Genomic DNA, 23,191 nt, shown 5'->3' on the forward strand with positions numbered 1-23,191 from the left:
ACCCCTAAGGGAGTAAAACGCGTACGAAGTCGCGGGCGGCCGCTTAGTCTTGAATATGGAGAACACGTCATATAATGAACATACTTTTAAAGATATCCGTAGCCGAATAAACGATGGATAAGAGCGAAAAGTTTTCCCGTCAAACTATCCGTATAATCAAGTACCTATCTCTTTCAATCCATTCATTCTCATCATGTAAACAAAATAATAGAAGATCGAAGTTGCCGGCAGCGAAGTCAATTCTTATTGTATCTACAAACATGAAAGGAGACGTATTGAAGTCGTTTGCTGCAAGTACTTGCATATTCCATGTGCATTACACATTTACATCAAGCAGAATAGAGCTTAGACAAAACTCGTTCGTTGTTTATTGAGTTACGACTCTCGTAACGGCAAATCGATACATGCAAGACGAAAAGTCAGAGGTCAAGACAAGGAGAACCATTCGACTGAGTGCATCAACAAGAAGTTTGAAATTCAGGGGTGTCGTGTTGCGTAACATTTTATTCCGCAGGGAATTGTAAAAGGAAAGAAGTCTTCATGTAGTTTGCTGCCATTACTTGCAAGTTCTATGTGCTTTGCACATAACATCAAAGTAGAGCTTAGACCAAAACCGGTGTTTATTGAGTAACAGAAAATCTATGGGTGCAAGACGAAAAGTTAGAAGTCAAGACAAGGAGAATTCGACTGAGTGCACCAACAATAAAGTTAGGGATTGAGGCGTTGAGTTGCGTAACATTTTATTCCGCAGGGCACAATCAAGTAAGCGTAATAGAGACAACTCTGTAACCACGGCTCAATATTGCCTGAATTCTGATAATAATAAATTGGTATTTTCGCAATAACAACCACAAATAGGATAATACGATTACGATACAGTGAATACAAAACTTAATTACATAGTGTATATTTTAGTGTAATCTTATTAACCGTAAAGTTCAGCTTCACGCTTATAATATAAAAAATACAAACGTTATGGATCCTATCGGATCAAGAAAATGACTTCTAGTAGGATTTCTTCACATATTTTATATTCTTATATATTATAAGCTCACCTGAAAATCTATTATAAATCCCTAAGGCTGATTTGAAAGCCTATATGAGAACCAAATCTTTATGAAATCTAGAATGTTATCTTGTCATTTAAAATTATATTATCGTTCACCTTCACCTTAACTTCGTGCGACATTTTGGAATTTATATCAAAACTCAAAAGCCACACAAAGATTAGTAAACATGAACATATTACAAATGTCATACAATGGTATGGTACGAACTACGAATTCCGACTAACAAATGATTATTAAGGTAAGTAAAGGTGCGAGTGTTATTACAGGAAACACGCACTCGGTCGGAAATAGTAATAATAAAAGTTATCCACGCGCACAATAAATACTAGAGATGAAACGGATATCCGGTAACTATCCGGTAGGCCGGATATCCGGCCATAATTTACTATCCGGCCGGATACCGGATAGTAACTCACTATCCGGCCGGATACCGGATATTAAAAAACTACGACAATTTCCTATTAATAAAATGAAATACATTAATCTTTGAAGTAAACATCAATAAAATGGCTTATAATAATGACGGCTTTTATTTAAAGTCCAAAAAGTTACAAAAAGCCATATTAAGGCCTTTAAAAAAACTAATTTCGTTTTCTGGGCTACACTCTAATGACGAATACATAAATAGTAAATATTAGAGATGGGTTATACTAGGTAAATTTGATACTAGGTGCACCTATTCCTAGTATTTATTAATACTTGATCCAAATACCTATTCCACCTAGTACGTAGTAATTTAGGGCCGATTTCACCGCTTAAACTAAACGCGATCAATTCAAGTTAATCTCAGATTACGCGCATAAACTCAGTTCCGCCATAAAATTGCATTTCACCAGCNTACTGTGTAGCATCTTTATTTTTAAAGATTCCTTTTATTTCGCCAAAATAAAAGAAGAAGAAGATTCCTTTGAAAGAAATTTCATAAAAAATAAAATTATGAAAAGATCCTTATCACTGGCTTTTGAGGAAAATTTTGATGAGGAGGAGTTTCCAGTTCGTCGCTCCAGATGGATACGCGAGAGAGAAGAACATTTCGACACTCTCGATGATAAAGATTTTGTTACCAGAGTCCGTCTTACAAAACCAACAGTTCTTTCCGTATTGGAATCAATTGAAGATAAAATTGAGTTTCCTACTAATATGTAAGTAGTACTTAACTTTGTTTTGTTGTGTGATGATTTCTGCCACTGGCCTAAACATTATAAATCTATACTAAGGTTTATACCTACAATAATGTACAGTTTGATTTGCCAAGATCAGTCTTCACTACCACTATAGGTGTACCAGAATCTCATGGCAAATGGGGAAAATAAACTTTGTTGAGTGCAATACTGGGGAAATTGGATTTAACGATCTTGATACTTTTTAATTTTTTATTTATGACTTTAATATTAATGAAAATGAAGTACGAATGCCTACCTATAGGTAAATTTTAGGTATGTGTATGAAGAATGTTGTTACACATCGGGTTTTTAACATAGAAACATGTCTTGAAAAATAAGTAAACAGTATATTACTGTAAATAATTTTATTATGTATCATACTTATAACTTATCACTNGATAGTATTACCGTGCATTAAATTAACCTAATGCTATCAATGAGGGGTATTAAACAAGTGGCGCCACTGGTGAGTGACACGACCTTACTCTACAGTGGCACTAACTGATGTGGGCAAATGCGATAGCTCATAATCAAATCACATTATTTACTATTGAATTACTGAATTTGTGATTGGTGGCGAGCCCAAAATATTATGTCGCGTGCCATCATTGGCACGCGTGCCATTGGTTCGCCAACCCTGATCTAAGACTAATTATAAGATTAATTATTCAAACTAAGTAAGGTAAATCTTGTAGGCGTTTTGGTTTCGCAGAGAAATTAAGGAACCTATGTTATCTACCAGGAATTTAGCAAAATCCTTAAGAAACGAAGACGTTTTTAATATATGAAATCACTTCTTAAAGTGATAGGCATATGACACAACACTGTGTATAGTGCGGAGGAGATCGAATTGCACCTGCGATATGTACTTAGTCCGGTACGCGAATCACTTGTAATTTATCAGAAGCAGCAGTCGTACTAATTAGGCAGCCCAGCGCGCTCCGTAAGCTGCACCTCATGGCCACTTAGAATTCAGTCGGGGACAATAGCACCGCGATACAAAGGCTAATGACTGATGAGATGTTACGAGATTAAATTGTAATCAAGTCGGTATTGTTGTGATTTCTTCTGAATTTCAGTGAATAGCCACAGTGATAATTCAAATTAGCACAATTTTGGTTACAAACCATGGTTTAATTGGCTGCACGCCCATTAGACGTCGCGTCGCGTTTCATTTTGATTTTTTGTTCTCGGAATAAGACATGAAAACTGATTTGCATATTTATGTATTGTATACTGTATAGTTAGCCTGGTAGTATGTGACCTGGGGTGCGATGGTGAAGGACCTCCTCGTGGTGCACCCTGGGCAACGTCCGCGTGGTCTGTCCACGCGGGCGGCTAACTTCTTACCTGCTCGGCAGGTCTCGTCAACTCGGCGGGCTTATCGGGCAACCCGTAACCCACAATGGACAAGTTTCCAATTTTTTTCTTTTAATTAAACTTGAAAATATAAGTAAAACTAATAATAATTGTGAAAGAATCAAGAAAATATATCTACAAATACAAAAGTTACAGAGCCCTAAAGTTGCGCATAACAAATATTTGCGCCATTTTGATCGGTGTAGTCACGATAGTCATTCGAAGTACAAACAGTAAATCATCCCTGGTTGACAGATCCATTTTTTTTAAAATCTAGTAGTTTTTGTTTTTTCAGCCAGAGTCACTCGACAATTCGTTAGGGATGGTAAGCATTGTGATTGAAACTTGAACAGGTGGCCTGACGTCAAGGCACCGCCTATGTTTAAATTCCACGCGAAAATATGGAGGTAATTTAAATAATTAATTTCTAAGCCATTTATTTCTTGATGGATTTCAAAAATAACTTCACCGGCTTTTTAGTTTTGGGCTATATTTTAATCCCATTCAGTGAAATCTAACGTTTTCAACATCACGAAACTTCTCCATTGAGTGGGCCGGGGGCCGTCGTGGCATTTGCCCGGGCCACGATGCAGGGGTCATCTTTAAAAACCCCCACAGGTGGATACTCGTTACTTCTCTGATCAGCAAAGCTGACTGAACAGCGGTATGGAGCAGACCGTTACCCACTACGGCGGGCTGGGGGTCCTGTTGTACCAGGGCCGCGAGGAGAAAACCTCTATAAAAACCAACTGGAGGAGGGGATCGGGGGTTCCCTCGAAGCCAGAGAGGCTCGCTCGTGAGCGAGTCTCTAGCCTGAAGCGGAGCTGCGGACGAATGTCCAATTAGGACAATAACTCGCGGCTCCGTTTCTTTGGGCTCTGGTGGAAACCGTCGGGTTTTAGTTGGTAGGCCCCGTCTTTAGTGGGTAGGCGGGGAGAGGCTCATCCCACATAACCCACTGGCCGTCCCCCATCGACCAGTGTGTATGTGTTACGGTTAATGTGATAAATTGAAAATTATTAATAATAACCGGTTATTATGAATAATTACCGACAGAGTGATAAATTAATCACATTTAACAGTGATTATTTAATAATTCAACCTTAGTACTAACAAATTTCATAAAAGAGAACAACATCTTGTGTACGTGCTCGTGTACAGCCAAACTTTTGAACGTTTTGATATCATTATATTAATATAATTTGGCATAATGAGTTTAGAATGTTTCTTGCATAATGTTACTTTTCCATGATGCCTATAACAATGTTTTGATTTAAAGTGAAAAATAGGTTAAGGTGCGGCGGGGGTGGCTCTTGGGCCACCCCTAAGCCGCCTATTTAGTTTTATACACACATAAATGACCTCATATTAATCACATTTACCAAATCATGCGGTAATTATTCATAATAACCGGCGATTATTCATAATTTTCACATTTATCACTTTGACCGAAACATATTATTATGCACAAAGCATTTCCCGACGTAAAAAGAAAAGTGGTAGGTTTGTGACCTGGTCAGGTTGACTCTGTCAAAGAGGCTTTTAAATTGCCCACGGGTTCCACATTACACGAATATGTTATGGCGGATTTACACCGCGCGGAAATTAGCTGAGTCAAGTCAAAAAAACAGTGGGGTGGGATGAAATTCATTCATTTTTCATCCCCACCCACCCCACTGTTTTTTTGACTTGACTTGGCTAATTTCCGCGCAGTGTAAAAGCGCCTTTATGTTAAACGATTGCAAATGCGTCGCAAATCGTTAGCTTATAATTGCATGAGTGACTAAGGGCCGATNATATAGGTTTATTTATTGAAATAAAACGTATTGATTATAAAAAGAAATATAACAATTAATATATAAACACGTACAAAATAAAATTAATAAAATTATCATGACTTAATTTTTTAGCGACATCTACTGCAAAGTGACAAAAACTCAAGTCCCATATAAAAAAAAAAATGTATGGACTGTTAGGACACTCTAGCCGTGTGTAGCTAAGGCCCGATTTCACCGCTTAAACTAAACGCGATCAATTCAAGTTAATCTCAGATTACGCGCATAAACTCAGTTCCGCCTTAAAATTGCATTTCACCAGCTTAAACTGAACCTCGATCAAGTTGAACTTGGTTCAGTTTCTGAACGGCCAATTTTCGTCGGTTAGCGTATTTTGAACGAGTTTAAGAGCTGTCATGTCACTGTCATGATCGTGTGTACTGTCACAGAATAAGTAATAGTACAGGTACAGAAGGATTACTCCGCAAGACGATTTAAATAAATGCGAGTCTTGCTACGACGCGATACAGTGGAATTCAGCTCGCACAGCACTACGTACCTACAATTTTATTCACCTACAAGTTTTGTCTCTTTCTATCGCGTGCCTCTGAACTCTTCTTACGCTGTTAGGGTTGCTGTCTAGTAGTGTCTAGTAAAAAAATATTTAATCTACTTATTTGTAATGAGGTACGTATTGTTAGCAATCGATATTTTTATCATTCAATTCTTAGACTTCATCGTAATTATATTATCTCGGTATAGTGACAGTTGCTTTTAAAAATTAATATCGGGTAGTCGAAGTTTTTCTTGGTTTACAAAAAAAAAGTAAAATTGATCGATGGATGGTTCTGTTCGAAAATGGCGGCTGAGCGTTAACACGTATATTTGGTTGTAACGGTAGTCAGAAAATAAAACGGGCATCTTACAAAGCATCAAGGCGTTTTTATTACATCTCAGAAGTGTTACGAAGGATAAAGATAATCTACGTGCCTGCCTCTGCGCTATCCTGGACTGAGAAATAAGGTCAGATTTTTATATTGATTTGATATTATATCGTCGCATTGACTGGAAGTTAAGTTGCAGTACGAAATGTTCCTGATTTCTCGGCGTGGAAAAATAAACATTTGCATGATTAAGATATTTTGAGTCGAATGAAGATAAATATAGTGACGTGATTATTACTTTTAATCAAAGTGAGCATTTTGTTGTAATATACGGATATGTAATATTACGGATGAGTAACATGAGTTCTTACAATTTAAATAGTTTTTCTACAATTTCTTCCTTGACAACCTTGATTTAATCTAATATTGACTAATATCCGATTGACTGCCCTGCATTTATTTATTTAAATCTTACAATTAATTTAACTGACATTTATGATTTGACATTTAATTTGCTCATTATTACTTTTCTTTATTTATAATCACGCTTTAACATTTGTATGCCGACAAGGCTGATCACGGCTTGAACACATCTTTTGTTTGTACATCATACTACTTACCTGTGTTTCACAAATAAATTATTTGAATTTGAATTTGAACATTGTTACATGTTATATAATATTTAAAGTGCGTTTTAGAGATGATTTACACCAGTTAGGTGCTTATTGACGGTTCAAAATTATAAAGGTACATAATCATGTACGTGAAAGTGATAATTAATTAGCATCAAATTATACAATATTGGGAGAAAGATTATTTTTATGTAAATAAAAAAAAAAGTTTTTTGTTTTTATCAGTGTTTATTTAGTAAGCAATTTGTACTTTTGTAAGGATCACTCAATACTATTGTATCGATTATACAAGTACGCTGCGTATATATTTTTTTTAATTATTTTTTTTTTATAATTAACAATGGGTAAAACTAAGCGGCGTCGCCGCCGAGATTCGAGTGTAGACAGCACAACATCTCGATCATCAAGTGATTGTGACCATCATAAACAAAAATCGCGTCATCATAAAAGTAAACACCGCCGTCACACTCGTTCACAAAGCCACAAAAGAGATTGCAGTCAAGTTAGGCAATGTAAGCGTTCAAAGCGACAAGAGAAAAAAGATGTTACCAGGGAATCTGCTTCAACGCCTCCGTTGTCGAATTCCTCAGGACAAATAAACAACCCGATAGCCAATACTTCATCTGGAACCGTAACAAATGAACCAACAAGGGATTGTTCTACCAGTGAATCTGTGCCCACCTCAAACCCTAACTTCTGGGCCCAAAATAACTTTCCTGTTTCATTCAGTGTAGTACCTGAATTTGACCCAAACGATAATAGTCAAACAATTGAAAATTGGATAAACAAAGTAAACGAATGCGCGCAGATTTACTGCTGGAATGATCGTCAAATATGCCATTATGCGTTACCGAAATTAAGTGGGATAGCCAAAAAATGGTACCAGGGGTTACCATCGGTTTTATTTACCTGGAGTGAGTGGATGCAAAAACTAAAATTAGCTTTTCCGTCCAATGAAAACTATGGCGATTTATTGACATCAATGTTAAAGCTTCGGTGTAAATTTGGAAATTCCCTAGAACATTATTATTATGACAAAATGGCGCTAATAAACAAGTGTGAGATAACGGGTGCTAAAGCTGTTGGCTGTCTCATACACGGAATAGATGACAAATTTGTGAGAATGGGTGCGGGAGCTTGTATGTTTAGTCAACCAGAACAAGTACTTAACTATCTCCGCACTGTATCTCAGCATGAAAACAATACACCCAATAATAATCCCCTACGTAATCGGAATAATACACAATTTAGGCAAACTAATAGGGCATCTAATGATTCGATGAGAAATAATGTTTCGGATACAAACCTCAACCCACTTCGATGTTTTAATTGCAACGAATTGGGCCATATTAGCTTGAAGTGTAGCAAACCAATAAAACGATGCAATTTTTGTTTTAGATTAGGGCATGAAACAAAAGATTGCCGAAAGAGAAATCTCAATACCAATGACGATACTAATAAAGGCAATGCTCCTGATTTAAGTAAAACTGTGATGTGTATTTCTAGTAGTGAAACCAATAATGAAAAATATTACAAAGATTTGTTCGTCAATAATGTGAAATTGCGGGGTTACATCGACTTGGGTAGTAAATGTTCACTTATCCGCGAATCAGACGCTAAAAAATTTATAACGAATGACTGGGACACAAATGACTTACCAATTCTACAAGGTTTTGGTAATGCTGCTGTTAAACCAATAGGGAAAATTGCGGTTACACTTGAAATTGGTTCAGTTAAGGCAGATACAGAAATACTTGTGGTTAATGATCAGTTTTTACGGACAGCAGTGCTAGTAGGGCAATCGTTTACAGAGAAACCGAACATTACTCTAATAAAAACTAACAATGAACTGATATTTTTACAAACCCCGGATATTTGTGATGATGAGTTAAAAATCAAACTCTACGTTGATACTGACATAGTTGTGCCACCAAAAACCACAGTACCAATCGACGTTACTGCTGACGGTGGATATTCTGGTGGGTTATACCACAGAATACATAATAGTAGCAACAGANTTTTCCAAGACATGTTTCTATGTTAAAAACCCGATGTATAACAACATTCTTCATACACATACCTAAAATTAGGTAGGCATTCGTACTTCATGTTCATTAATATTAAAGTCATAAATAAAAAATTAAAAAGTATCAAGATCGTTAAATCCAATTTCCCCAGTATTGCACTCAACAAACTTTATTTTCCCCATTTGCCATGAGATTCTGGTACACCTATACACCTATACTAACATTATTTGCATGACATTTGCCTAATCTATTTTATTATTTTGTTAAAGAAATAACAGCGTGTCTCCCATTAACCAGTTGTTATGTGCCCTGCGTTTCTATGCTACTGGATGCTATCAAATGACTGCTGCAGATTTATGTGGATTTAGCACTTCTACTGCGCATAGAATTGTGCACAAAGTCAGTACTGCTATTGCATCACTCAGACCACGCCACATATATTTTCCTCAATTACCAGATGAGATCCGTCAAACACAAATAGACTTTTATAAAAGAGCTACATTTCCTTATGTCATAGGTGCCATAGACTGCACTCATATAAAGTTTATAAAATCACCAGGTTAGTTAAATTTAAACTAAATTACATTTTAAAAAATGTGCTTAAATACATTAACAGTTATATTTACTTATTTTTAACAATGTTTTAGGTGGAGAGAATCCAGAGATTTTTAGAAACAGGAAAAACTATTTTTCTCTCAATGTTCAAGCAATCTGCAATGCCAAATTGGAATTTACTGATGTGGTTGCTCGTTGGCCAGGGGGAACACATGATTCATATATTTTCAATAATTGTTATAGAAGAGCAATGTTTGAACAAGGACATTATGGAAGTGCTCTTCTCGTTGGAGATGCAGGTTATGCATGTAACAATTATATGATGACTCCATTAGATCAGTGTAATACTGGGGCTGAGAACCTCTACAATGAATCTCAAATAAGGACAAGAAATTGTGTAGAAAGGTTGTTTGGTGTCTGGAAAAGACGTTTCCCAGCCATGGCTATTGGTTTAGGAGTTTCAGTACACAATTCATTTCCAATAATCATTGCCACAGCTGTGTTACATAACATAGCTAGAAGAAGAGGTGAATGTACTCCTCCTAATGATAACCAAGTGATAACTCCAGAATCTTGGGATACAATTTTAGCGCTAGGCAATATTAATAATGGAAACACCAACGAATCAAGAGCACAAAGAAGATCCAATCCCAACCATAGAAGGCGCCATGAATTTATTACCAACTATTTTGCACAGTAAGTTGACTTCAAACTGTTCATCCTTTCATGTCTAATCTATCATTAGTATTTAATTGATAATGTTAAAATATCAATAGCAAATGAAAATTAAATTCTCTACTTATCATAAATCTGAAATATTTGCTGTTGCCGAAAGGCAGTTACAAGTTTTATGTAGCATGTTGAACCTAATCTTACTTGTATTATAAATGTGAAAGTGAATCCTATGGGAACAAGAACCAATAAATTTAGCCAATAAATTTTTTTTAGCCTTTGGCTTCCAAAACCTATGCCTCCAAGACCGTGTAGACTAGTGTCTGCAATGAGATACATTTTAATGTGTACTAATAAAAAAAATCTATCCTTTCAGATTAGCAAGATAATTATTATAATGACAATGAAATTGGTTCGAATGGAAAATATTGACTGACTATAACAAACACCCCATGGTCCATATCTCATCATTCATTACAGATGCAATTTTTATGTGGATATTATGTTTATGGAATAATAATAAAACAATTATAAAACAGATTATTCGTTTAATTTTTTCATTAAAATTTCTAATTTAACTTTCTCTTGTTTTGTTTTTAATTTTTCCTGCTCTAAAATTTCTAATTGCTCCTGGAGGCGTAATTTCTCTCTTTCCTCCTGTAATTTTAATATTCTTATTTGGATGGCATGCTCCTCCTCAGCATGTGTGTTACATCTGAGGAGTGTGTTAAGTCTCTCTGTTGTCAAATTATTAGCTTCTCTTTCGCGCCTTGAGACTGGGCGCCTGCGACTAGTAGAAGCAGCGCTCATGGCTGCTGGAGTCACGCGTGTTGTCATGGTCCTGTAATATAAAAGGTTGTTAAAAGACCAACAGTCGTCTCTGAAGAAGAATTATAGCCTATGGGCACAAGTCGACCAGAGTTTTTAGTGAGTGTGAGTGTACTCCTACTGTGCAAGAGGGTGGCTAATATGCACCAGCCCCAAAAAACCTTCACAATAAATAAATAATAATAAATATCCTTGGACATTTTACACTGCGCCTCTAGTTCCAAACTAAGCAAAGCTTGTACTATGGGTACCTACCCATGACCCATAGTACAAGCTTTGTAGTACCTACTAGACAACGGATTATATTTCAAATTCAAAATATTTATTCACAGCAAAATACATACATACTTAAATATTTTTTTGTATCGGGAATCGAACCCGCTGCCTCTCGGCATAGAAGTGCATTAAAAACTACTAATATGAACCAATCAATTGAAATAAGTATGTATTTTGTTTGTTATATCAAAATAACATCAAATGTTTTGGTACAGTCATAGCATATGTAACAGACTAATGAAAGAGTATAGCATAAATTCAAATTTGCACCATTGAAGCCATTAGACAGAATAATAATAATAGCTTAAATTCAGTAGATTCATGCCTACCTCTGTGGAGTATTTAGAGCTTGATGGTTCTCCTGTGCTCTGCTTGTTGTTGGCTGTGCTTCAGCCATTGGCAGCTGTAAATCAGCAATTGGTAGCGGTGGGGCAATTTCTTGCTCGTTGTTAGATGCCAGCTGCTCATCAGGCAATGGGCTTCGTGGTCTGGCCAATGCAGGATTTTTGGCTACTCTCAGCATACTCGGAGTATACTGAGACCAATCCTACACATGATATAATAAGATTAATTAAAACTTTATAAGCATTAGAAATGAATAAACTGAAATAATTATGTTAATGCTCACCATATCTATAATTTCCTCAGAAACTTCATTGTTGGCCTGAGTATTGGCATCTAGAAATAAAACAATTTGTAAGTTCAACATTGATTCTCATATAATACTAACCAAATTTATTCAAATTATGTTTAAGTATTTAAATAACATACCATTTGAGCAATCTTCATCAATTACATTTTCTGGAGCTGGTAATATTAAAATACTGGCGCTTGTGCCCTCTCCGTCTTGTGTGTTACCTGAGGCTAAATATTAAAAAGGTGGTTACTTTAATGTAAAAACTTTACAAGTAAGGGCACCTATTTGAATAAAATTAAAATACTTACCTAATACAAGAGTGCCATCAGAATCAAAATTATTTACAAATCCCGTCACTCGAGTTTGGATGAGTTCCAGCACTCTATCGGTTATGGGATCTTCATCAAATTTTTTTGGTGGACCTCCTCCTTAAACATAAAATTAAATTATTTTAACTATGAATTAACTAAATTTTTTTTGGTTATTAAAAGAAAAATTGATATTAATTATGTGCAGTAGGTACCTGTTCCCAAAAAATGCTGGTTGCGCAAAGTTTGGCTTTGCTTTGCCCTCTTTTTTAGGTTCTCCCACAGATTTTTTAATACACTACATTCTCTCGGGTGGATGCTAGAAATAGCATTAAATTCTGTGGCAATTTTTTGCCACTCGTCATTCTTCATTTTGATGTTGACGTTGTCGGTTTTTTTTGACTCGACAACATCAAAATGTTTGGCCACCAAATCAATTAGGGCGAATTTTTCGCTTGCAGCGAAGGTTGGGTCCCTCTTCCTCTTCGACATGGTTATCCTCCAACAGGTCCGTTTAGCAGGCAGTAAGTTTTCGTGTGGTGACAAGAATCCGAGTCCGTATAGCAAGCAGAAGGTTATCGTGGTAAGAGGGAATCACTGTATCCTTTAAACGAAGCAGGGTCAAAAAAAAGCAGAGAAACAGGTAAGGCAACGCAACGCAACAAGTAACAACAAACTTCTAACCAAACAACACTGGGTGACAGTTTGTTACGGGACATCCTCAAGTCAAAAAGTCCCCATAATCGGTTTTGACAATTTACATAAAGTACATAAACACGTATAAGAATTATTTAAATGAACAAAATAGGTATAACATATTTTTTTATTTCTAATACACATTAAATTCTGCCCATTTTGTTTGAATAATATCGCGATCTGTTTATATGAATTATTTTTTTTTTCCTTTATATGCAGTAACAATTTCTTTACTTGCAACACTTTGTACGCAACTCGTCATGTCGTTCACTCGTTCATTCTTTGTCAAATTTAAACTAAGTTTTAGTGAACGGGATCAAAAGGAATCCGGTTTATCCGGTGAAACCGGTACGGACGTAAACCGCGTTCAGAATTAATTTTTGATCTCGATTACGCAGAACCAAGTTCTATTGAACTCGGCTTCCATTGGAATCGGTGAAATCGGCCCTAAGTGTTGCAGCCAGCCTCGGTGACGTCCTCGTTCTGTTTGAAACTCAGGCCACTCAGGCTTACAACACGGTCAACAACGAACAAACACTGAAGAAGCTTTATTTCATACACCATAGGTAACAATGTAGGTATGTAATCTTCTAGGTGCACCAAATTGTGTTATTTTGATATCACATGTATTATTTTAATGAGTCCCTTCCCAAAAAAGGGACCGCCCCACAAACAATTACTGATTTATAATACTGAACCAGAACCGGTAACAAGCAAGTTATAAAACAATATTTTGGATATTGCGTATTAATACTTAACAAATCACAGTTAATAATTTCCGTATTAGTGACATCATGAATGAATGACATGCCGATTGAGTGAAACACATACGAGTATAGCTCTGAACAAAAGAATTGCATTATTTCTTGCATTTTTAACGCTGTATTACACTGCTAATTTCATGTGGATACTATCTTCTTGACCTCAACTTTTTATTCTTTTGCGATACTTAGGTATTGATTTACTTATGTATTTATTTAAGGACAACCTACAAAATACAGTGTGAGTCACGTTAAAGTGTACATATGAAAATAGATTAAACTAGACCTATTTTTATCGACATAAAAGAGGTCAAAAAATTTTTGAGATTTTTTTATAGAATTTTTTTTCNACTTTATAGGGTGTTTTGCATAACTGGTTTAATAAAGTTTTATCAGCCTACGGAAGTTGTGTTATTTAATCGTGTGATGTGAAGTGTGTGAACATTTGGACCTTAACGAGCCGGATATAAGGATTGGATTGCAGTGCACTATTGGATCGCAGTGATTTTTACGGATTGTGGTTAGTGTGCGTAGCAAGGAAAACTGTAAGTAGAGTGACTCTGATAAATTAGGAAGAAAATTGAACTTAGTGCAAATTCCAGTGTTTTAGAACTTAGAAAAATTGTGAAATCTGTTGTATGGAAAAAAGACTTAGAAAAATTTCGGTGGATTTTGTATGGTGAAAAGACTTAGAATATTTTTTGGTGATTTTGTAGGGCAAAAACACTTAGAAAAATTATAGTGACTTTTGTATGGGGAAAAGACTTAGTATAATTTTGCAAATTTTGAACTTGTAATTTGTGAAGTGCTATTAGTTCGGAACATTTTGTTGCTACATTTGGACTTAATTAATTAGAGACAGTTTAATTTTGATACGAAAAACAATAAGTGATTAAAATGGGTATTCAAGCACTATTACGGGGACAAGAGGAATTATCATCACAAATAAATAGACTTTTGAGCAATTATAAGAAATCGAAAAGTAGAGTCACCAAACCATACATAGACACAAGATTAGAGTTATTAGAGTCAAACTTCGTAATATTTAAAAGAAATCATTTGGAAATACTGGAATTAGCTACAACAGAGGAGAGGAAAGACTTGCAATATTTTAGAGAAGATTTTTATTACAACTGTGAGGATGATTATTTAGAACTGAAGACTCTTATGAAGGAACATTTAGAGGAATTGGCCCCCAAGTTAGACACGGTCACCAAAGGCAGTGAAAACGTCACTGTGACCGCCCCAGCAAAATATGGTTTGAGAACTAAGTTGCCTGCCATAGAAATACCATCGTTCTCGGGAAATTACAATGAGTGGACTAGCTTTTATGATTTATTCAAATCATTAATTCACAATAACTCAGAGTTAAGCAACATCCAGAAGTACCACTATTTGAAGAGCAATCTCAAGGGCGAAGCCGAGTTATTGTTGAGACAATTTCCCTTAACCGAGGCAAACTACACGAAGGCCTTAGAATTGCTGGAGGCTAGATACGATAATAAGAGACTCATAGTACATGCACACATCACACGATTTATTGGTCAGAAGAAACTTCCGTCAGAATCAGCCAAGGGTATACGCACATTATTAGACACCACAAATGAAACTTTGAACGCATTGAATAATGTGGGCGTATCGACTACAAACTGGGACCCTCTGATTACGCACATCATTGTCGGTAAATTCGACAGTGAAAGTCATCGACTATGGGAGCAGAGGTTGGGAGGATCACGTGATATTCCAACTACTAAGGAGCTGCTGGATTTCATGGAGATGCGATTTAGAACTCTTGAGTCATTAAACATCACCACTCCGAAGGAAACGACAGTGAATCGCACTCCACCGTTGAAATCGTTTAAGGCCAGCGCTGAACCAATATGTACACTCTGTAGTAAGGACCATTATATACACAGTTGCAAAGATTTCACCAAATTGAGTCCAGAAGAACGACGTGACGTTGCTATAGAAAAACAGCTGTGCTTCAACTGTCTTATTCCGAAGCACAGTGTCCGATTTTGTCGTCAAAACACTTCGTGTAAGATTTGCCAGCGACGTCATCACTCACTCTTGCACCTGAATACTACAGAGACACAACAAACACATGCTACCCAAGTTGATAACGAAGAAGATGAAGAGGTTGGAGATTATGACACATCCCAGTTGGCGGTATACAAGGCTGATATAACCGGAACACAGGTCTTGTTGGCTACGGCATTGGTACAGATTCGAGGCAAGGATGGCAGAAGACACACCCTGAGAGCGCTGATCGACCAAGGTTCGCAGGCGTNCTAGTTGTTATTTTGAGCAGTTGTCATTTTCATGACTAAGCCGTTAAAATTAGTATCCGTGTTACTTTAACTACTGATTTTTTTAAGATCTCTTCAACCTTGGTACCTAAAGCTGCATTTGGTAACTAATGTTCAGTTACGCTCTGTTATTTCTTTTTAAGCTGAAGTTACGTAACAATCTCTATAAGCCGATCTGAAGTTTTCATAGTTAAAGTTGGACCCTACTGGGAATCGAACCCTCGGCCAATACATGTCGTCCAAAAAATATTTTAACAAAATATCCGGTAGTAGAAACTTCAATATTTTCCAATTTTAGAGAACTCTTTACGTGCATCTGATTTGCTCACTCGCTTTCATCCTCACCTTAGAACACTTGCTTTAGAGTAGGCGCACACCGTTGATTTTTCGTCGGCCGATAGTTTAGTCGGGCAGTTGATCAGTTTGGGCATGTATGGGAGTGCGCACACTACGCCGATTCGATTTGGCCGATTTTTCATACAATTTAAAATCGGGCACAACTATCGGCCAACTAAAAATCAACGGTGTGCGCCTACTCTTAGTTGTCTTATTGCAATTTTTTTTCATCTCACCTTTAGAACACCTGCACCCTATGGTTCTCTCTATCGCACACAATGATGTTGCCTCCAGACATGACGGCGATGCCCTCCAGACCCTTGAACTCCCCATCACTGGACCCCCAAGAACCAAAGGCTCTCAGGAACGTGCCATCAGGGTGGAAGATCTGGATGCGGTTGTTGCCAGAATCAGCCACCACGATGTAGCCTTGGTCGTCGACGGCTACACCCCTGTGGAAGACGATGGTTGGTTAAATTTCAATTTTCTAAAATTTCGAAGACTAATGCCCGTTTTTACCATCAATCCCTAATTTTTTAGTGATCGACTATGAAAACAAAATTACTGTTATGTGTTACCATTAGGGGTCACTTAAAAAATAGGGATTGATGGTAAAAACGGACATACAGGATAAAGTGGCTGGCATTATAACTAAAATAGTGGGATCAGTTCCTATCGACCTTGTGATCTTTTAAGATCTTATCATATTGTAAAGAACTCAAGACACAAGAGATTTATGAAAGAAGGCGGGGGATAGTAGGTACATAGTTGGCAATTGGATGGAATGACTTTTCCAGCCTTATCAAAAGCCTTTTGCCTTTTGCTTTGAACGATATTTTATTTCCCACCCAGTTTCAACCTATCATTCAATTGTGTCGTGTTTACCCCACCAGCACCACTCTAAAATGGGACTTCAATTTTTATAGAGCCTAGTTCTATACATTATTGCGCCTTATTCCGAAAATCCAGAAAAGTCAGAAATGCATCTTCCTTAAGTGCATTCTTCCGATTTACACTCTGCTTTACCACATTGAATAATGACACATCTTCAAGGTTTATAATTCCAAACACGATTCAAAACCTCAGATTTATTTTCCACAGTAAAAATAGATCGATGGCATATCGGAGTTGCTCTTTTTACGACGAAGCTATTAGTTGAGGTGTAAAAATTGTTACAGCAGTCTTGGAAGTCGCAGCGTGTGTAAGAGGCGATATCTAAACGGATCACGTATATAGGCCAGACGTAGGGCTGCCACTTTTTAAAGTTGGCATGTTTTAAAATCTTTATTTTATTTTGTAGTGTTGGTGGTTCCAGCTGACGTAAATCGATAGTTCTGATGCTGCTACATAATAACTGATGTATTCAACTCATCTCAGAAGGAAATTATTAACAAAGTTCAATTTTCCACATTTACTAGGTTCAGATTACGTTATAATATAGTAATCAAGATTCTATTAAACAAGTTTCAATACAAACTGAACTACTGAACGAGTAACTATGAGTGTTCTTGAGATTTTGCGTCCAAAAAGAACGAGTAATTACATTTATAAAGTTTTTTCGTTAGAAGCTTTTTACCCTTCTGCGTACCGAAGGTGTATTAAATATTATTTCTTTAATATCGTAGCTTATGAAATAAACATTTTTGGCAGCCCTACCGGTGCTCGTATTATTCTAACTGGCCATAAGAATCCGGTCAAGGCGTCCGAGCGTAAAGTGTGGAGCGATGGAAATATAACCCCCGTGGTCGGTATCAACGGTAGTAACCATCATTACATGGGAATCCGGTCAAGTTCACGTCTTTCTTCCAAAAATAAAGGCCCCCTGTAGTCGGTAAAACGGTATTATTATTAACTACAGATAAATCTGTCTCTTACGCTCACCTTGGGATGCTGACATGAGTGACAAGATCAGATGATTGTCAGATTAAAAGAAGCGATAAATTAAACTATTTGGTGGAGTGAAGCTTCAGGAAAACTTTTTGCGGTAAAGAGAAATAGATGCAGTAAAATGGAACTTTTACTTTTTATCTAATTTTAGTGGAGAACATGACCTTGACAACATACTATTTGTTTATGTTGGTGCGTTTGGAAGCATCGATTAGGTATTTAGCTTTCAGCTGACTAAAGACAGCAAATCATAATTCAGTTCAAGATGGAAGATACAAGACACAGACCTACTGTTTCAATTGGGACTGAACTCCGAGCGTTTTAATCGAGGGACTCTAACTCCCAAGCCGCAAAACTACAGATGCGTATTTCAAGTCCAACAAATCGATGGTATTATAATGAGAATACCGCAGCCCACAGTTTACGGTCAATGGAAACCGCGCGCTATAACATTCGTTACAAGTTTGAACTGAAATATGCGGGACAGATGCAGGCCTCGTTAACACTGTGAGGGTATGCCTTGGGTCTAATAAAGTAACCTCTTTATGATAGAAACTTGGCTTAATTTATATTCGCAAATATCTATAGTGAAATGGGAATTTGATAAATCCGATAGATCTATGAGTCGATGATATTACGAGATAAGAAACTATCCCTAAACCTGAGACACTCGATCATAAGATTTTGTTTTAAAAATAGTACAAAAGCAAACTCTTTTAAGCTAAAAAAATAAGGGAACGTTAGTCTGTAATATTAACGTTAAACGTATTGAAATACAAAATGAGTCTACTTTGGATATTAGATAATTCAAAAGTGCCTGTCGTACATTTCTCTTTGACCTGGAAGTTGAACAACTGAATTTGAATTTGAGGTCACATCCCTCTTAAAATCGGACTAAAGGCTGGGATTTTATGTTGGCAATCGATCTTCAGATATTATAAATTCAAATTAATTTACGAGTATATTGCAAATTGACTCAAAGCTCTTTTACACGTCCCAGTAATACTTAACCCTTTCTGCTTTGGGACAATAATGGGCCTGTGCTGAGAAGAAGCAGACAGTGGTGGGAAAGGAAGGAAAGACCTATCAAACAACGTACCTCGGGAACTTGAACTGTCCATCCTCAGAGCCTTCCTCTCCAAACGATGAGAGCACGCGACCGTTAACGTCGAACACCTGGATCCTGTGGTTGTTGGAGTCCGACACCAGGACTCGGTTGGTGCTGGAGACGGCGATGTAGTGGGGATGTTCAAGCTGGCCCAGTTTCGAGCCGAAGCTGCCGAACTTGCCCACGAATGTGCCGTCTGATTGGAACACCTGGGGATGGAGGGTAGATTGTGATTTGCTATTCTTTTATTTTGTTCCAGATAAACTATATAGGAAAAAGCTAATTACTATTCATATTTCCTATGATTAATAAATTCATGTTTCCTTTAATGATTTTTTGAAAGAGAATTTGAGATCCAAGAAAAGCCAGGGTTTTTCTAAAGGAGGACACGCGCGCGATAACAAAGTCTTTTTGTGCAAAGCCACGTGAAATATCTAGGTCAATAAGTGACTCATTGCTTTTATTACTTGGTATGGCCCATTTCAGGACGCACACTTCAGAACAACATATCGGCAGGTGCTGAGAAAAAGTGGCGGACGAAACTTAGCTGCAACAGCAACCTTTCTCTCTCAGTCCACAGAAACATAAATATCTTCTTACACAGGAAAACTCAAGGTCAATCATTTAACATCAGGGCCATGTTTCGGGACTCTGTATTAATATTTAAGATCCAAATGTACCAACATGATGCAATAAACATATATGACTATGACTATGACATCGTTCTATTACGCAAAGACAATCACTTTGAAGAGGTAAAACTATCTATCTCACCTGTACTCTATGGTTTTCCTTGTCACACACGTAGATGAAGCCCAGCGCGTCCGTGGTGATGCCCCACGGGTAGTTGAACTTGCCGTCTCCAGTGCCCTGGCTGCCGAATGCTCGGAGGAAGCGGCCTTGAGGGTCGAAGACCTGGAGACAAAGGTTGTTTAGATTAAGATAAAATGTATTTGCGCTTTTCGTAGCGCCACCCCCGCGCGGAACTAAGTTCCAATTTTCGTTAATAGATGGCGTTGACCGTAATTGACTCGCGCTAACATTTGATTTTTTTTGGACTTTATAGGGTGATTTGCATAACTGGTTTAATAAAGTTTTATCAGCCTACGGAAGTTGTGTTATTTAATCGTGTGATGTGAAGTGTGTGAACATTTGGACCTTAACGAGCCGGATATAAAGATTGGATTGCAGTGCACTATTGGATCGCAGTGATTTTTACGGATTGTGGTTAGTGTGCGTAGCAAGGAAAACTGTAAGTAGAGTGACTCTGATAAATTAGGAAGAAAATTGAACTTAGTGCAAATTCCAGTGTTTTAGAACTTAGAAAAATTGTGAAATCTGTTGTATGGAAAAAAGACTTAGAAAAATTTCGGTGGATTTTGTATGGTGAAAAGACTTAGAATATTTTTTGGTGATTTTGTAGGGCAAAAACACTTAGAAAAATTATAGTGACTTTTGTATGGGGAAAAGACTTAGTATAATTTTGCAAATTTTGAACTTGTAATTTGTGAAGTGCTATTAGTTCGGAACATTTTGTTGCTACATTTGGACTTAATTAATTAGAGACAGTTTAATTTTGATACGAAAAACAATAAGTGATTAAAATGGGTATTCAAGCACTATTACGGGGACAAGAGGAATTATCATCACAAATAAATAGACTTTTGAGCAATTATAAGAAATCGAAAAGTAGAGTCACCAAACCATACATAGACACAAGATTAGAGTTATTAGAGTCAAACTTCGTAATATTTAAAAGAAATCATTTGGAAATACTGGAATTAGCTACAACAGAGGAGAGGAAAGACTTGCAATATTTTAGAGAAGATTTTTATTACAACTGTGAGGATGATTATTTAGAACTGAAGACTCTTATGAAGGAACATTTAGAGGAATTGGCCCCCAAGTTAGACACGGTCACCAAAGGCAGTGAAAACGTCACTGTGACCGCCCCAGCAAAATATGGTTTGAGAACTAAGTTGCCTGCCATAGAAATACCATCGTTCTCGGGAAATTACAATGAGTGGACTAGCTTTTATGATTTATTCAAATCATTAATTCACAATAACTCAGAGTTAAGTAACATCCAGAAGTACCACTATTTGAAGAGCAATCTCAAGGGCGAAGCCGAGTTATTGTTGAGACAATTTCCCTTAACCGAGGCAAACTACACGAAGGCCTTAGAATTGCTGGAGGCTAGATACGATAATAAGAGACTCATAGTACATGCACACATCACACGATTTATTGGTCAGAAGAAACTTCCGTCAGAATCAGCCAAGGGTATACGCACATTATTAGACACCACAAATGAAACTTTGAACGCATTGAATAATGTGGGCGTATCGACTACAAACTGGGACCCTCTGATTACGCACATCATTGTCGGTAAATTCGACAGTGAAAGTCATCGACTATGGGAGCAGAGGTTGGGAGGATCACGTGATATTCCAACTACTAAGGAGCTGCTGGATTTCATGGAGATGCGATTTAGAACTCTTGAGTCATTAAACATCACCACTCCGAAGGAAACGACAGTGAATCGCACTCCACCGTTGAAATCGTTTAAGGCCAGCGCTGAACCAATATGTACACTCTGTAGTAAGGACCATTATATACACAGTTGCAAAGATTTCACCAAATTGAGTCCAGAAGAACGACGTGACGTTGCTATAGAAAAACAGCTGTGCTTCAACTGTCTTATTCCGAAGCACAGTGTCCGATTTTGTCGTCAAAACACTTCGTGTAAGATTTGCCAGCGACGTCATCACTCACTCTTGCACCTGAATACTACAGAGACACAACAAACACATGCTACCCAAGTTGATAACGAAGAAGATGAAGAGGTTGGAGATTATGACACATCCCAGTTGGCGGTATACAAGGCTGATATAACCGGAACACAGGTCTTGTTGGCTACGGCATTGGTACAGATTCGAGGCAAGGATGGCAGAAGACACACCCTGAGAGCGCTGATCGACCAAGGTTCGCAAGCGTCTTTTATCACAACATCAGCTGCTCAGCGCTTAGGACTACACAGGGAACATCTATACAGCAGAGTTACAGGTGTTGATTCGAAGGTCAGTACAGTCTCTAAAGAAGTCGTGGGTTTCAATTTATACTCGTTACACGATGAAAACCCTGTTGTAGAAGTGAAAGCTCACGTACTGAAAACCCTGGCTTCTATTTTACCTAGAAAAGAGATAAATGTAACCTGCGCCTCTGAATTACACAAATTGCCGTTAGCAGACCCCACGTTTAGTCGACCAAGTGGGATAGACCTTCTCTTAGGAGCAGAGATTTACGCACAAATTTTGATGGATGGTGTCAAAAGATATAGCTCAATTATAGCACAGAACTCGCTTCTGGGTTGGCTCATTTCAGGCAAAGTTGAGGGACCCCACACTGAAATGAAGGAGATCGTTGTTATGCACAGCCAACTTCAGACAGATGACATTTTACAGCGGTTCTGGGAATCGGAGGAGCTACACACACAAACTCGTACACAGACAGCAAGTGAAACACAGTGTGAGAAGATATTTGAACAGACGCATTCTCGCACTGACTCTGGGCGTTACATTGTTGCTCTACCGTTCTCGACTGAAAAGAATGGAACACCGCTCGGAGAATCGAAGAGCCTTGCTGTCAAACGTTTGCTGCACATGGAACGTCGTTTCCAGCGCGATGAGGTATTCCAGCAACGTTATAAGGGGTTTATGGATGAGTACGAGGATCTACAGCATATGGAAAAGGTTCCTGTGGCAGACTTGAATAAGCCTGACGTTTGTTATCTCCCGCACCACGGAATCCTTCGAGAAGACAGCACAACCACAAAGCTGCGGGTCGTTTTTGACGGCTCTGTGGAAACAAGTTCAGGTACTTCACTGAACGAGAAGTTACTGATTGGT

General features: G+C 37.5%; 4 protein-coding genes across 4 annotated transcripts; 2 read left to right on the plus strand and 2 right to left on the minus strand.

Moving 5' to 3' along the window:
• The first annotated feature begins 1,935 nt into the window (after nucleotides 1-1,935).
• Nucleotides 1,936-10,532, plus strand: LOC114351891 (putative nuclease HARBI1). Its single transcript, XM_028303237.1, has 4 exons — nucleotides 1,936-2,212; nucleotides 9,180-9,469; nucleotides 9,558-10,161; nucleotides 10,514-10,532. Exons 1-4 carry the CDS (start codon nucleotides 2,007-2,009, stop codon nucleotides 10,524-10,526), a joined length of 1,113 nt encoding a protein of 370 aa, XP_028159038.1. The 5' UTR covers nucleotides 1,936-2,006; the 3' UTR covers nucleotides 10,527-10,532.
• On the minus strand, nucleotides 10,530-13,335 carry LOC114351894 (myb/SANT-like DNA-binding domain-containing protein 3). The gene is made up of 7 exons (XM_028303242.1): nucleotides 12,402-13,335; nucleotides 12,187-12,306; nucleotides 12,013-12,105; nucleotides 11,870-11,919; nucleotides 11,571-11,788; nucleotides 10,682-10,978; nucleotides 10,530-10,569 (listed from the first exon to the last, which is right to left on the minus strand). The coding sequence occupies exons 1-7, from the start codon at nucleotides 12,676-12,678 to the stop codon at nucleotides 10,530-10,532; spliced, it is 1,095 nt and encodes a 364-aa protein (XP_028159043.1). The 5' UTR covers nucleotides 12,679-13,335.
• A 1,205-nt stretch (nucleotides 13,336-14,540) lies between these two features.
• On the plus strand, nucleotides 14,541-15,938 carry LOC114351896 (uncharacterized). The gene has a single exon (XM_028303243.1). The coding sequence runs from the start codon at nucleotides 14,541-14,543 to the stop codon at nucleotides 15,936-15,938; it is 1,398 nt and encodes a 465-aa protein (XP_028159044.1).
• Nucleotides 15,939-16,509: 571 nt separating this feature from the next.
• On the minus strand, nucleotides 16,510-20,815 carry LOC114351897 (RING finger protein nhl-1-like). The gene is made up of 4 exons (XM_028303244.1): nucleotides 20,782-20,815; nucleotides 20,058-20,269; nucleotides 19,275-19,492; nucleotides 16,510-16,740 (listed from the first exon to the last, which is right to left on the minus strand). The coding sequence occupies exons 1-4, from the start codon at nucleotides 20,813-20,815 to the stop codon at nucleotides 16,527-16,529; spliced, it is 678 nt and encodes a 225-aa protein (XP_028159045.1). The 3' UTR covers nucleotides 16,510-16,526.
• Between the last annotated feature and the right edge of the window lie 2,376 nt (nucleotides 20,816-23,191).

The sequence above is a fragment of the Ostrinia furnacalis genome, unplaced genomic scaffold (genome assembly GCF_004193835.3).
Source record: "Ostrinia furnacalis isolate ACB-3 unplaced genomic scaffold, ASM419383v2 OfSCF1217, whole genome shotgun sequence".
Lineage (NCBI taxonomy): Eukaryota > Metazoa > Arthropoda > Insecta > Lepidoptera > Crambidae > Ostrinia > Ostrinia furnacalis.

Bases quoted from the DNA above. Each gene is read 5' to 3' on its own strand.
- LOC114351891 (XM_028303237.1), top strand. From the start codon at position 2,007: ATGAAAAGATCCTTATCACTGGCTTTTGAGGAAAATTTTGATGAGGAG. The intron at 2,213-9,179 runs GTAAGTAGTACT...ATTTTGTTAAAG, and splicing joins ATTGAGTTTCCTACTAATAT to AAATAACAGCGTGTCTCCCA. The intron at 9,470-9,557 runs GTTAGTTAAATT...ACAATGTTTTAG, and splicing joins AAAGTTTATAAAATCACCAG to GTGGAGAGAATCCAGAGATT.
- LOC114351894 (XM_028303242.1), bottom strand. From the start codon at position 12,678: ATGTCGAAGAGGAAGAGGGACCCAACCTTCGCTGCAAGCGAAAAATTC. The intron at 11,920-12,012 runs GTATGTTATTTA...TTTTATTTCTAG, and splicing joins TGATGAAGATTGCTCAAATG to ATGCCAATACTCAGGCCAAC. The intron at 10,979-11,570 runs GTAGGCATGAAT...TTTATATTACAG, and splicing joins GCTCTAAATACTCCACAGAG to GACCATGACAACACGCGTGA.
- LOC114351897 (XM_028303244.1), bottom strand. From the start codon at position 20,815: ATGTTCCGAACTAATAGCACTTCACAAATTACAA. The intron at 20,270-20,781 runs GTTCAAAATTTG...ATTGGAACTTAG, and splicing joins TAGCACTTCACAAATTACAA to TTCCGCGCGGGGGTGGCGCT. The intron at 16,741-19,274 runs GTACGTTGTTTG...CGTCTTCCACAG, and splicing joins GGACAGTTCAAGTTCCCGAG to GGGTGTAGCCGTCGACGACC.